At 45.0% G+C, this 13,885-nt stretch overlaps 1 protein-coding gene across 1 annotated transcript in view; it reads left to right on the top strand.

Annotated features, from left to right (window-relative positions):
• The window catches only part of EXT1 (exostosin glycosyltransferase 1), a 286,578-nt gene that overhangs the window by 263,920 nt on the left and 8,773 nt on the right, over nucleotides 1-13,885 (top strand). The window contains exons 6-9 of the mRNA XM_024741297.1: nucleotides 550-668; nucleotides 1,931-2,026; nucleotides 7,858-7,947; nucleotides 13,064-13,224. Coding sequence (XP_024597065.1) covers nucleotides 550-668; nucleotides 1,931-2,026; nucleotides 7,858-7,947; nucleotides 13,064-13,224 — 466 coding nt within the window. The remainder of the gene's footprint in view (nucleotides 1-549; nucleotides 669-1,930; nucleotides 2,027-7,857; nucleotides 7,948-13,063; nucleotides 13,225-13,885) is intronic.

Here is a 13,885-nt window from a genome sequence, read left to right as displayed (position 1 = left end):
TTCAGACATAGACACTCGTGCTCTGGATGTTGTTCTTTTAACCTTTACCACTTGCTGGTTATTATCTGAAATAGTATCAAACAGGCAAAAACCCCTTAACTACATAATTAAGAGTAAGACACATGCACATATCCTGGAAGAGAGAGCACATTTACAAAAATCCATCCTAAGACGGAAGTGACTGGACTTAGATCCTTTCTTGGGTAGAGAGTGGTGAGTAGTGGTGTGTGTGCATAATTAGACCTTGGGTGCCTAGAAAACAGAAGGGAGATCAAAGATGCCTCCCCGAGGGAGGAAGGAAATGACTGTCAAAGGAAGAATCTGGAAATGGGCATTGAACCGCCAATCATCCAGGTCCCTAGACTCGGGCAGCATAGCCCTTAACTAGCAGCTTTTCACCTTGTTTTTGTTCTGTCAGGACACGAGAGGCACAGGGAAAATACACTAGAAGGGAACATTAGCTCCAGGGCGAGGCAGAGCAGAGAGGACTAATTTTCTAAGTCTTGTTTTTCAGTGCTTCATTAGGCCTCCCTGCCCTTTCTGTTTCAGGTTTAAAGCCCCCCTCCAAATTCACTGCAGTCATCCACGCGGTGACCCCCCTGGTCTCTCAGTCCCAGCCAGTGTTGAAACTCCTCGTGGCTGCCGCCAAATCCCAGTACTGTGCTCAGGTGAGTGGCCGTGTTGACCACGGCGCCTGCGCCCTCCTTCTCAGTGGACCAGAGCCCCCCAGCCGTCCCTGTGCCTTCCCGGCTACACGCTGTGCTCCCCACGTCGGGCCCCGTTGCTCCCCTTTCCTTTGTCACGCCCCGTTACGCCCTTTTCATCAGCTTAGAGGTTCTTGGAAGTGAAATCTGGTCCAGGTAAGGGGTGGGTTACAAAGAGATCTTGGCCCTGGGGTAGAGTTAAATATTGGGTTGGCCCAAAAGTTCATTCGGGTTCTTCTAACATCTTTCGGAAAGACCTGAGCGAACTTTTTGGCCAGCCTGATATATACCAATACACTCTTTAAAGAATACATAGGCACATTCTTTCATTCTTACGTGTCAGAGTGATAAAGGAACATCAGAAAGGCCACTGAGAGGACCCAGAAAACTCAGATTCCACAGCAGAAACCAATCTGTTGGTGTCAGGAGGCTTCAACTTTTCTTTCACGGCCACCGTGACTAATTATGAAATTGGGAAAGGAAGATGATACCTATGGTAATCATGTTTTCCAAATTAGTATCGCTCTCCTACTCTTAACGGTGGTTTTTCTGAATTGTAAATTACACAAGAAGGTTTACACACGACAAAAGAATGGAATCACGTGGAAGTATGCATTTTGGAGCTAAACGTTTTTATTGGAAATAACAGGATCACAGGAAATCAGCAACCATCCTGGAGAGTCCAAAACATGAGCTCACGCCAGTCCTATCTTGAATTCTCTCCTTTCTCCCATGTTGCCTGGTGTAGCGTGAATGCATCGCAGACACTCAGTGTGCGTTTTTATTCAATTGGATCAGCGTTGTTATCTTACTCGTCATCATAAGACATCAGAATTCAGAAAAACACTTTGTTAAAAACCAGCAACCCTGAAATGACTTCTTTCCTCCCCAGCTTTGTCCTACCGCCTTGACACAGTTTTCCTTAGGTTACTCTTTTTGTCCCCTCTCTTTGGTTGTTAGAGTGATCGGGTTCTAAGGGTTGTGTAGGAGTGGACTCACTTTCGTTTTTTTAATTTTTATTGGAGGATAGTTGATTTACAATGTTGTGTTAGTTTCGGGTGTACAGAGGGGAGTGGACTCACTTTAAATTCAGTTTTGAGGTCTGCCATCCTGCCTTGCTTATATCCCCGTTTCCTCTCTCTCTGTCTGTAAGAAGAAACTTGGGGTTGGAGGCCTATGTAAATCTAGCCTTACCAAGCCATCTCACGACCCCCTGTCCCTTTCAGATCATAGTTCTATGGAATTGTGACAAGCCTCTCCCAGCCAAACACCGCTGGCCTGCCACTGCCGTGCCTGTCATCGTGATTGAAGGAGAAAGCAAGGTAGGACCAGAGGGGACTTCACTGTGGAATCAGTGTGGAATCTTCATGTCTTCAGTGGGGCACCATGGGTGTTGGTCTTAGCCGTCTTCCTCCTGGGAAGTGCTGGCCTGGACTGTTTTTCTAAAACCATACCTGTCTCTGAATGTCCTCTGCTTTGACAGCCATAGGCTTTTTTTTTTTAATTTTATTGAAGTATAGTTGATTTACAATGTTGTTTTAATTACTACTGTACAGCAACATGACTCAACTATACATAAATATATTCTTTTTCATATTCTTTTCCATTATGGTTTATCACAGGATATTGAATATAGTTCCCTGTGCTATACAGTAGGACCTTATTGTTTATCCATCCTATAAATAGTAGTTTGCATCTGCTAATCCCAAACTCCCGTTCCTTCCCTCCTCTACCCCCCTCCCTCTTGGCAACTACAAGTGTGTTCTCTATTTCTGTGAGTCTATTTCTGTTTTGTAGATAAGTTCATTTGTGTCATTTTTTTAAAACTTTTTAAAAGATATTTATTTTTGGTTGTGTTGGGTCTTCATTGCTGCGCGTGGGCTTTCTCTAGTTGCGGCGAGTGGGGGCTACACTTTGTTGCGATGTGCAGGCTTCTCACTGCGGTGGCTTCTCTCCTGTTGTGGAGCATGGGCTCTAGAGCTCAGGCTTCAGTAGTTGTGGCACACAGGCTCCGTAGTTGTGGCTCGTGGGCTCTAGAGCGCAGGCTCAGTAGTTGTGGCGCACGGGCTTAGTTGCTCCGTGGCATGTGGGATCTTCCGGGACCAGGGATCAAACCCATGTCCCCTGCACTGGCAGGCGGATTCTTAACCACTGCGCCACCAGGGAAGTCCCTGTGTCATATTTTAGATCCCACTTGTAAGTGTTATCATATGGTATTTGTTTTCCTCTTTCTGACTGACTTCACTTAGTATGATAATCTCTAGGTCCATCCATATTGCTGCAAATGGCATTATTTCATTCTTTTTAATGGCTGAGTAGTATCCCACTGTGTGTGTGTGTGTGTGTGTGTGTGTGCGCGCGCACATGCGTGCACATGTGTATCACATCTTTATCCATTCATCTGTTGATGGACATTTAGGTTGTTTCCATGTCTTGGCTATTGTGAATAGTGCTGCTATGAACATAGAGGTGCATGTATCTTCCTGAATTATAGTTTCATCTGGATATATGCCCAGGACTGGGATTGCTGGATCATATGGCAGCTGTATTTTTAGTTTTTTAAGGAACCTCCATACTGTTTTCCATAGTGACAGCCGTAGGCTTTTGAATTGGGTCCTAATACTAACTCTTCAGGAGATGTGTGACCCTGACTATACCTTCTTTCTCTGAGCCTCAGTTTCCTCATCTACAAAATGGAAATAATAACACATACCACATGGGGTACTCTGAGGAGTAAATAAGTTCAGGGCCTGGCAATGGTAATCTTTCTGGACGTGATGAAGATGATGATGAGGTCGTGATGGTGGTGGTGATGCATGAGGGTTGCTTAGCTGATTGATCTGAGTTAGTTGTGTCTTTTGAGAGTAGTGGTTCTTCGTAACATTTATCTTAAAAAGGACATTTCCACCTTACTTTTGTTTTGAGGTGTCCATCAGAGATTCTCAGGGGTGCTGGCTGCCTAGCTGGCCCCTGCTTCCCTTCTCCAGTTCATTTTGCCTAGAATGGAATGATCTTCTTAATCATCTCATGGCCCTTAAGGGAGTCTTTTTGCTAATGCTTTCAACTAACATCAGAGGCCATGTATAATCTGGCCTTAGCCGGCCTTCCCAGTCTTCTCTCTCATTGCTTTTCCTCTATAGATTTCATCAGTCACAGTTAACAGCACTGTGTCCCTTCCTACCCCTAAGTGTTGTCTTTCCCGTTTGCTGTAAGTCTTGACCCTCCTTCCTCAGCTGTTCATTTCTGTTATTGAAATTCCCATATATTCTTTAAGCCCTGGTTCACATGCTCCCTCCTCTTTGCTGCCAGAGGTGAATTCTTTTTTCTCAAGCTTCTGCTGGTGGCTTTCTTATAGATCTTATCCATTGTGAGGAAATTAGTCTCTATTAAATGACACTGCAATTGTCATCTAAGAGACTTCCTCCGTCAGTCCCCAGAGAGTTAGGTCACGAGAGACTGTCTCACACTAAGTAAACCCTCTTTGAGCCAGAATAAGAACGATCAAGGTATTAGGTTACACCATTTGAAATCATCATTTGGGTGGCTACAAGTGGCCAGTTCATATAGTTCAACAGGCTGCACTGAGAATTGTAACTGTCACATGCGTGGACAAGGTGATCCGTGCATTATCTATTGAATTCCAGTGTAGGCTGCCTACTGTGTGCTGGGCAACATGAGGAAACACAGTGGTGAATGTGACAGATACAGTCACAGCCCTCATAGGACTGGAGTCAAGCAGTGTGGTTATCAGAGAGCTGATTGGTAAGCACTTAATGAGAATAACCACATGCCTCTTGGCATCGGTCTTACTTACCCTTATGGATTCATCTCACCAATAGGTATGGTTTCACAAAAGGGACTGGCACAGAAAAATCTCCTGCCTATAACCCCATATATCTGTCTCCCCAGTTCCAATGCCTGAGGCCCTGAACAGTGCTCAGATGGGTTCTCTTCACTTTGCACTTGGAAATTCTTTGTTTTTTTATGCTTCCATGGGTGACTAGATCTCCTTCTGGTAGATAAGTCTCTCTCTGAATATGTCAGGATATTCAAACAGGATCCATTCTGACTCCTATGGTTAGTATTGCATTTTTATGCACAGACTCATTGATTGATTTTGTACTCTCACTCCCAGCTAGTAGTCCCAGTTTCTTTATTTCTAAGATGAAGATGCTAATAATAGTACCTTTCTTGAAGGCTTTATCAGATGTGTCTTATAAGATACCTCCCATTCTCCCAGCCGTATTTATGTCTGGGCTTCTGGCCATTTGTTGAGTCCTAGACTTCACCTTGGCCACTGAATCCAGTCAGTCACGTGGTTCCTTTTCCCTTGTCGGGACTGCACCACCTGGTAAAGCATTTGCACTTAAGTCTTGCTTTAGACTCTGTATTCTAGGGCACCTGGGCTAAGACTTGGGCCCATTTTGATGATGGAATGAGATACTGCATTACAGGTGCTCAGCCCTGTACTGTTCTACACTCAGCATTCAGTAAATGTCAGCTCCTCTTCTGGGCAGGGGGCATTGTAAAGTGATGGTTTGTATTATGGGCTTAGGAGTGTGGGTGCACATGGCAGGTGCATGAAAAACGTCACCTCTCATTGTGCTTTGTATTATTACTTATGAACATTTCTTATCTTCCCTACTAGACGGGGAACTTCTTGAACCTAGGTCATTTCCTAGTTGTGTTTGTTCATTCTAGAAGGGTTTGGGCTGTTACCTGGTAGCTTAGTATTTCTTAAATGAGCTAACAAGGAAAACCCAGCTCCCTCAGGATTGACTTTGTAAGGACACTGGCTCCTTTCATGCTAATCCACTGAACTTTTGGAACGTAGCTGAGGCAGGGTATTTGAAAGAGAGCCTCTAGTTTGTACACTAGGTTTAGAAGTGGCTGACTTATGGGCTCTTAACTCTTATTGATGGAGCAAGTTCAGAAAAAGGAAATGGATCCTTTTAAACCCAGTGGTTGGGCCCATAACGGCGAAAGAAGTCATATATCCTCCTCCTTCCTCATTTAAAATTTCCATGTCTAGCCTTGAGTTTAAAATTGATGTGTTTGCTGCTTTGGTTGGAAAATTCTATTTTGAATTTATAGGCCTTGTCACTGCAGCTCTCCCCTGTAGGCTTAACAAGGGAAAGGTCAGGGCATCCCTGAGCTGGCAACTAATAACTCCTGCCTTAGTTAGTGGACATGTAAACAGTGTCGGGAGAATTGCTTCAGGCTGAGATTTCTAGCCCTGTGTATGTGGGGTCGCTGATCGCTTTTGTATTTTATTTTGGAAGACTGAGAAAGAGAAAAGAACACTTGACCCAGGTGGCAGAGGGGTAGGAGCAGAGCCTGGAGTGTAGGTATATCCCTTGAGCTCCCACAGATGGGTTCTCGTGGGCATTTTCCATCCTTTAATGACGTGAGCCCTCCAGTAGCTTCTGCGGCACGTAAACCAAATCTGAGATGAGGCTTGCAGATGAGCTGGCTCCCTGATGTAAATATAGCTTGGGCTTCTTTGGGGTGGTGTGGGGAGGGGCCCTTAGATTTGTGAGCCTTGGCGGCTGGGCTAAGTGCCTCCCTCTTCCCTTTGTCTCTAGCATCCAACTGCTTCATTCCCTGGCCTTTGTGCCTTGAAAGTTGATGGCAAGTGTCTCCTCTCTCAGTCTCCGCGTAGGAATTGAGAGAGGATGGCACAACAGTTAACATACCTTCCAGAGGAAGTGGTGAATGTGAGATTGCCATGTGTGCCCACATTCACTTTTGAGGTCCTTTCAACCCCGAGACAGGTATAGCATAGGGCTGAGGTGCTCTACAGAATCACACCATCTGGGATGGTACGATGGTGGGTCCATCCTGTACCTTAGTTTTCTCACCTATAAAACGGGTTTGTTATACAGATGAAATGAGATGATGTACATAAAGAACTTGGAACATTTCCGGGACTTCCCTGGTGGTCCAGTGGGTAGGACTCCGCACTCCCGATACAGGGGGCCCAGGTGCGATCCCTGGTCGGGGAACTAGATCCCGCATGTCACAAAATGAAGATCCTGCATGCTGCAACTAAGACCCGGCACAGCCTAAATAAATAAATAAGAACGTGGAACATTCCCTGACACAGAGTAAATGTTTTAAAAAAATGTTAGTTATTCTTAAATCATCCTTCTTATTAGGTATTCTACAGAAACTTCAACACAGAAGTTCATGCTGGGACTGTCATAGGGTAGTCTCTTCGGTCTCAATTTTTCGACTGATCCCCTCACCCCCCAAACCCTCACCCCCCCACACACACACACACATGTACACTCACCTCACCATGCCTTTTCCTGGTGTTGCCCAACAACACCAGAAAATTGCCTTCACAATTTTCCTAAATCCATGGACCACGTGTTCTATTGTTTAGTATTTTTCTTTAAATCAGCTTACTTTTCACTTTAATGAAACTATTTTTGAATAATTCTACTAGTACCTTTTATTGCTATAGCTACTAATATATATGTGTATATATTTTTGCTTCTCTGAGCTAAAATTAATAAAGAGTAGAATTTTTAAATGTTTGTCTCTGCACCTCCTAAAAGGCCCTGGCCTTCCAGTGGTGTGTGTCCCACACTTGGAATCACTGCTCCGTCCATCCACTCTTCCCTGGCCTCAGAGTGCTGGCTCTCCCCTCTGTGCCTTTGCATCTACTGAGCCCTCTTTCTGTTAGGCCTCATTTCTATTTATCCCCAGTGGATTCCTGGCCATCAAGGTCCTGATTCAATGTGACTCTGAGGCTTTCATTGCTCTTCCAAGCAGCTGGTTGCTGCATCCTCTGGTCTCCTGGCAGTTCTCGTATCAGACGAGGACCGATCATTCACGTCTTGTTCTCTTGGTCATCTTGGTCTCCCTGCAGACTATGAACTCCTCCAAGACAGAGAATGTATCTTACTCACCTCTGTACTCCCTTCAACTAGCAAGGTGTCTGTACACAGTAGGTGCCCAGTAATGGTGGAACCAAATGAATCTCCACAGATGGGAAATGGAAGCCTTCTATGTCGAGAGGTGACATGGTGGTGGAGCGTCCTTTGTGAAGTTGACGATGGGGGAAATTTTCCTGAAAACAAGACTGTCCATTTACCTCTCTTTTCCCCAATTCCTTCCCTCCTGCCTGCTTTCCCCCGCCTCCCAGGTTATGAGCAGCCGTTTTCTGCCCTATGACAACATCATCACAGACGCCGTGCTCAGCCTTGACGAGGACACTGTGCTTTCAACCACAGAGGTAAGCAGCCTCACCAAGGAGGGGCGGAGTGCCTTGCGGGCAGTCGCCTCAAACCCCAAGGTGCCGGCGCCTCTTTTGCCCTTGCCTTGGCCAAGTCCAAAACGTTTTTCAAAACTTCCTGCAGAGTTGGTTTGAATCAACCCGGTTCCTGTGAGCACCTTGTCGCCACCTGGCGCCCTGATGAGGGCATTTTCCCCCTTGTTTCCTCTGCTAATCGGTTCCTCATTTGCGAGGCTGCACCTCACCTCACCCCTCCCTCCTTTTGTTTGTTGTTTGTTTGTTTTTAAACAGTGCAGGTGCAGGCGGGTGTGCAGAGGGACCCAGGGGAGGCGGGCAGGGGCACCTGTTCAGCATTTTCTTGAAACTACGCTCCGGGAGCCCATCTTTCCTGATTCTTCTAACGCCTGTGTGGGCGTGTGTTGACTCTGTTGGGGAACACACTATTCTGGGTTCTAAAGGCAGCTTTTCCATCTGGGTTGGAAGTGTGCATTTTCTTCAACCCACACGAGAGCAAACGGTTTCACTTGAAGGCTGAGATGGAGATCCCTGCTATTTCAGATGTTCAGATATTTGTGCCCCAAAATAAGACTGCACAGAGCAATGTGTGAGGGGGAGGGAGAGAAGAGGAAAGATAGCTATGCTGGAAAACCAATTTTTACAACTCGAATGAGTATTGATCTCTGAAACCGCACTTAAAACCGTAGAGGGGACAAAAGACAGTTACACAAAAATGTAGTAGATCGCAAATACATTATTCATGGTAGCTGCTAAAAAGCTTGGAGACTTAGCTACTTATCCTGTTCCCCTTCTTTTATTCCTTTTTATTCGTAATCATTTTCTTTTCAATATAAATGTCGACACTTACCAGCAGGCGTTTTCCTGGTTGGCAGTCTGATTCTAACGGCCCGCTGCCCACATAGCCAGGACTCATGGTGACTTGGGCTAGCAGTCTCTGTGTCTCTTCAAATTCCGTGGATGCTTCAAGTCTCCATCAAATGGAGTTCAGCAGACGTTCTGTGTAAGGGCAACCAAAATCACCCCAGGACAACATGTCCTGCACCTCACCTTGGTCAAAGTCTTTCTATGCAGCCAAAGGTCTATAAATACTTGGTGAATGAGTGATGTCGGAGGGATGCGTGCTGCGCAGATTAAAGTGTGAGCACACAGCCAATTGTGTCACGTGTGAGTCGGCAGGAGAAAGCAGCGGTGGGGGGAAGGGGAGAGATGCTTAATGTTCAAGGAGAATGACTGCAATGGAACACAAGGAACGGGTCGCTCCAGCCTGCGTTTTTTCTCCTGCTTCCTGCAAGGGAGGCTGGCATCCCCGGAACAAATTCATTCAACAGGTATTTATTGAGGGATGTCTTTGTTCTGGTCTCTGCCAGGTACTTTGATTGCACAGTTCCTGCCTGTAGCCGCCAGAGTCCTGGCAGCAAACAATTCAAATCAGGTGACTCAAATGAAGGGTTTTAGTACGACTTAGGGAGGTGAGTGGGGTTAAAGGACGACACAGGAGAGGGAGAGGCACCTGGGGAGTGGCACGAGCTAGAAGCAGCTCCTACTTCTAGGCCTGAAGGAGTGAAGGAAGGAAACAGTGTTTCTGGTGTCCCTGAGAGGCGGAACTAGGGAGAAGAGGCTGCCCTACACGAGCTATGACCATCGAGGGGTGTGGCACCTACCGGAACTCTGGGGCCAAAGCTGGGGTGGGAAGCAGGGGAGAAATACTGTCCTCTCTCTGTCCCACCTCCATTTTCCTGCCAGCAACACGCATTGACCTACCCCAATCAACGACCAGCTGGCAAGGAGGACCAGGTTATGCAGTCCACAGAGTTCCATTGTCTCAGGCGTAGGGCATGGCAAGAAGAGCGGAGAGTGGATCTCGGAGAGCAAACAGAGGAAAGGCAGCACGTTGCCATGTGAAACGTATAGTCAAGACTACAGCATATACCTGAATCGTTACCCTATGACCTGAAGTATTGATTGATCTCTCATCTTCCGCTGGGCACAGAGCAATTGATCTCACACTCGGATTTGTTTCTCTCTGTCCCACGGTGAAACAACTTTCAGCTGCTGTGATGTAGCCACGTGCTGGTGAATTGCTTTTCAAAGAATAGCAATTCCAGCCTCTCAGTGCATGCTGGGAAGAACTTGTGCTGTATGTGGAGCAATTAGAAGTCAGCATGGGTTGAGCATGAGATGGAAATTTAAGAGGCTGGCCGTCTGGTTTGTTTACTTTTCTGGCTGAACAGTGGAGCAGTCGTGTTGCCTGACATCGTGGAGGACAAGGGTTTCTCTTTTTTTTTTAGATGAATAGATGTTGGTTCATTTTATTTCCTCTCTAAGGACTCTTAGCTTGTTTAAATGCCTCGCTGTAGTATTAAGGATAGATTTTTAAACAGTGTCCTATAAAGGGTATTAGATAGAGTTGGTTTATAGTTATTTACATTTATCTGGGTTGCTTCAAATTCTCAAAAGAAAACCGATGTTAGTTTTTAAGAGGCCGTAAGCTGACCTTTGCCTCCTTTGATGTGTTAATGAGCTGTATGAAAGCAGAACTATCACAAGAATCATAGTTTTACTGGAATTTACTTTTGAGTTGCTTTGAAATGACTTGAAATGGCTTTGAGATAGTAAGGAATTCATGTGATGAAAACGCCCCATCGGTGTATGCATCTCCTTTTCAGAGGATAATGGAAAACGCCAAAGAGTGCTGACAGCCAGGCTGATTCTTTGACGACGGCCTGCATAATGTACTATCCCATCAGTTGGCACCATTAGTATTGAATGCCAGTGATGATGTGCAGGTTATCATGACCTGCTTTCAGTTTTTTGGCAAATACTGTCCACTCCCCTGCTATCTTTTAACTTTGAGACGCCCCTTACCCCACCACGCTTCCTTAATGTGTGTCCCAACACCCTTCTTTTTTCCCCCCCAGGTATTATAGCTTTGGGGGAAAAGCTATATTGTTAAGGCTTTCTTATCTTGAGTCAGGGCACCAAACTAAATCTCCATAAAAATTTAAATTCATGGCTGTTTACAAAAATCATGTCTTCTAACTAAGCCCCAAGAATTCAGAGATAAAAGGACCCTTACAGATCACCCAGGCCAGTGTTTCCCAAACCTAGGATTTCACTGACATGTTTACCTAGGATGAGGCTTAAAAAAAAAAAAAGAGTATGCTATTTAAAGAAAAATATTAACTAAGTTATCGAATATGTGGTGGGAATGTGGGAAAAGGAGCGATGATGGTTATGCGTATGGTGAAAGCTTGGGAAATACTGATCTAGGCTTATTTGCTTTTGTCTTGTAATTGAGGTAAAATCCACGTAGCATAAAATTAACCATCTTCAAATGTAGGATTCAGTGGCGTTTAACACCTTCACAGTGTTGCATGCTTATTACCTCTACTTCATTCTGAAACGTTTTCATTACCCTAAAAGGAAACCCTGTATCCATTAATCAGTCAGTCCCTATCCTTTGGAACCACCAATCTGTTTTCCATGTCTATGGATTTGTGTATTCTGGACACTTCTTGTAAGTGGAATCATACAATGTGGGGCCTTTTGTGTGTGGCTTCTTTCACTCAGCATAGTGTTTTCAAGGTCTGTCCATGTCGTGGCATGCATACGCATCAGTGCTTCATTCCTTTCTACAGCTGAGTAATATTCCAGTGAATGGATATACCATGTTTGGTTTATTTATTGATGAGCTGATGGCACTTGGGTTGTTTCCACCTTTGGGCTGTTGTGCACAGTTATTTGCTCTGCTTTTGAACCCCTGGGAGGTCAGGAACTGGACTCGCCAACATCACTCAGCCACCCAGCCACCATCACAGTGCCAAGACTTGAAATATCTGTGGAATAAATGAAAATTCCGTATGCCTTGCTTATCAAGAAGAGATAGGGCAAAGGTTGTTGGGTGCGTGTGTAACCTATGTAAGATAAATTGTTTTCAACACTGTAGCCACAGAGCAAGAAGGGAAGCCATGATAACAGTACACACCAAATCTGAAACCAGATGGCTTGGGTTCAAATCTCGGCTCTGCCACTTACTAACTCAGAAAAGTTATTTGAACCTCCATATCCTTAGCTTCCCTCTCTGTAAACTGGACACTCTAAAATTACCTACTTCACAGGGCTACTGTGAGGATGAAATGAGTTAAAATATGTAAGTTCTTACAGCCATGCCTGTTGTATTATAAGCGTTACACAATTATGACGATTATATGATGGTTTGCTGTTACTGGGGTTTTTTTGGGGGGGGTTGTTTTGTTTTTACTTTCTGTATGTTGTTTTGTGTGTCATTCATCAAAGAATCATAGAAAGTCAAAAGTGAGTTTATACATTTGAAAACAGACTATTTGTTAATTACACATGTTAGTTTGTAGCAGGTTCAGAAGTACTTGCTTTGGGTTATTTTGAGCACTAGGAGGTCATTTCACTGCATTTCCTTTAAAAATAATCTTGGCCTGTCCGCACTTATTCCTAGTGATTCTTCAATGTGGATGTGTTTTCTAAATGTCCTCGCACTGAGCATCTTCACACCTGAGAGGCCTGAATGACTGTTCTTGATGATATCTGCTTTGTATGCCTGTTAGAACCCGTGTGCTTTTTAAACATCTTTTCTCTGGCTTTTAAGTGGATGCTTTGATTTTAGTCACTCTGGCTTTGCTGTGTGCTGGTGATGATGTATGCTCTATATTCATACTGTAGATGTATATAGAAAACCTGCTCCTGTTTATAAAACAGATGCATTTATGCCTGCCATCACTCAGTGGTCACTTATCTTTTGGAGGTTGGGCGGGGGGGAGCAACTGATTTTTTGACTTTTTAGCTTGAGTAGACTGGATTTCTAAAGGACATATCCACCAATGTATTTTTTTTCCTTCTTTCATTTCCAAACTAATCTGAAGTTTCTTTAACAGAAAACATTAAAATGTGCATAATTACGGGGCCAAATGTCAAGCAGTCAGTTTAATTTGCTGATGAAGACATGGAATTAATGTTTCGCAACAGTCCCGGGATTTCACATTACGAATTAGCAGGGGGAAGGTGATGTTTTGTTGACATTTGTTAACACCGTTGATTGCTTGTTTGGCTTGTGTTCTGCCTGCAGGTGGATTTTGCGTTCACCGTGTGGCAGAGCTTCCCCGAGAGGATTGTAGGGTACCCTGCACGCAGCCATTTCTGGGACAACTCGAAAGAGCGGTGGGGCTACACGTCCAAGTGGACGAACGACTACTCCATGGTGTTGACGGGAGCTGCTCTTTACCACAAGTGAGGAGTTTGGACGACTTATATTGCTTTTTATATGAGTTTCTGGCTGCTGCAGAGATGGGAACTTGGGCCAAATCTTGTTAACAACCTTAATGGAAATTAGTTTGGAAAATCCCCATTTCAATTCTGTTGATGTGGCCAACGTGTATCTTTGAAATCAGTAAAACCTCTTGGCTTATGGCATCTTTAGAAACTGTGGTAGAGCAGCATCTTCAGCGACTCTGAGGTGTGGAGACGTACTCAGGGTGTACTGAGTAACTGAATGTGTAGAAGAACAACAAAGGAAACGCTTAATTGAGCACCTCCAGCACTCTTCTAGGTGCTTAGGATTTACCGCTGAGTAAAATAGGAAAAAAATTATCTGCCCATACAGGTTTTGTATTCTAACAAGGGGAGAGGCAACATACATAATAATTCTATAATATATTAAGAGAGAGGCTTCCCTGGTGGCGCAGTGGTTAAGAATCTGCCTGCCGGGCTTCCCTGGTGGCACAGTGGTTGAGAGTCCGCCTGCCGACGCAGGGGACGCGGGTTCGTGCCCCGGTCCGGGAAGATCCCACATGCTGCGGAGCGGCTGGGCCCGTGAGCCACGGCCGCTAAGCCTGCGCGTCTGGAGCCTGTGCTCCGCAACGGGAGAGGCCACAACAGTGAGAGGCCCGCG

The sequence above is a fragment of the Neophocaena asiaeorientalis genome, unplaced genomic scaffold (genome assembly GCF_003031525.2).
Source record: "Neophocaena asiaeorientalis asiaeorientalis breed wild unplaced genomic scaffold, Neophocaena_asiaeorientalis_V1.1 scaffold177, whole genome shotgun sequence".
NCBI classification, from domain to species: Eukaryota; Metazoa; Chordata; class Mammalia; order Artiodactyla; family Phocoenidae; genus Neophocaena; species Neophocaena asiaeorientalis.
The sequence above is the reverse complement of the archived record's forward strand: the minus strand, read 5'-3'. Positions and strand labels throughout refer to the sequence as shown.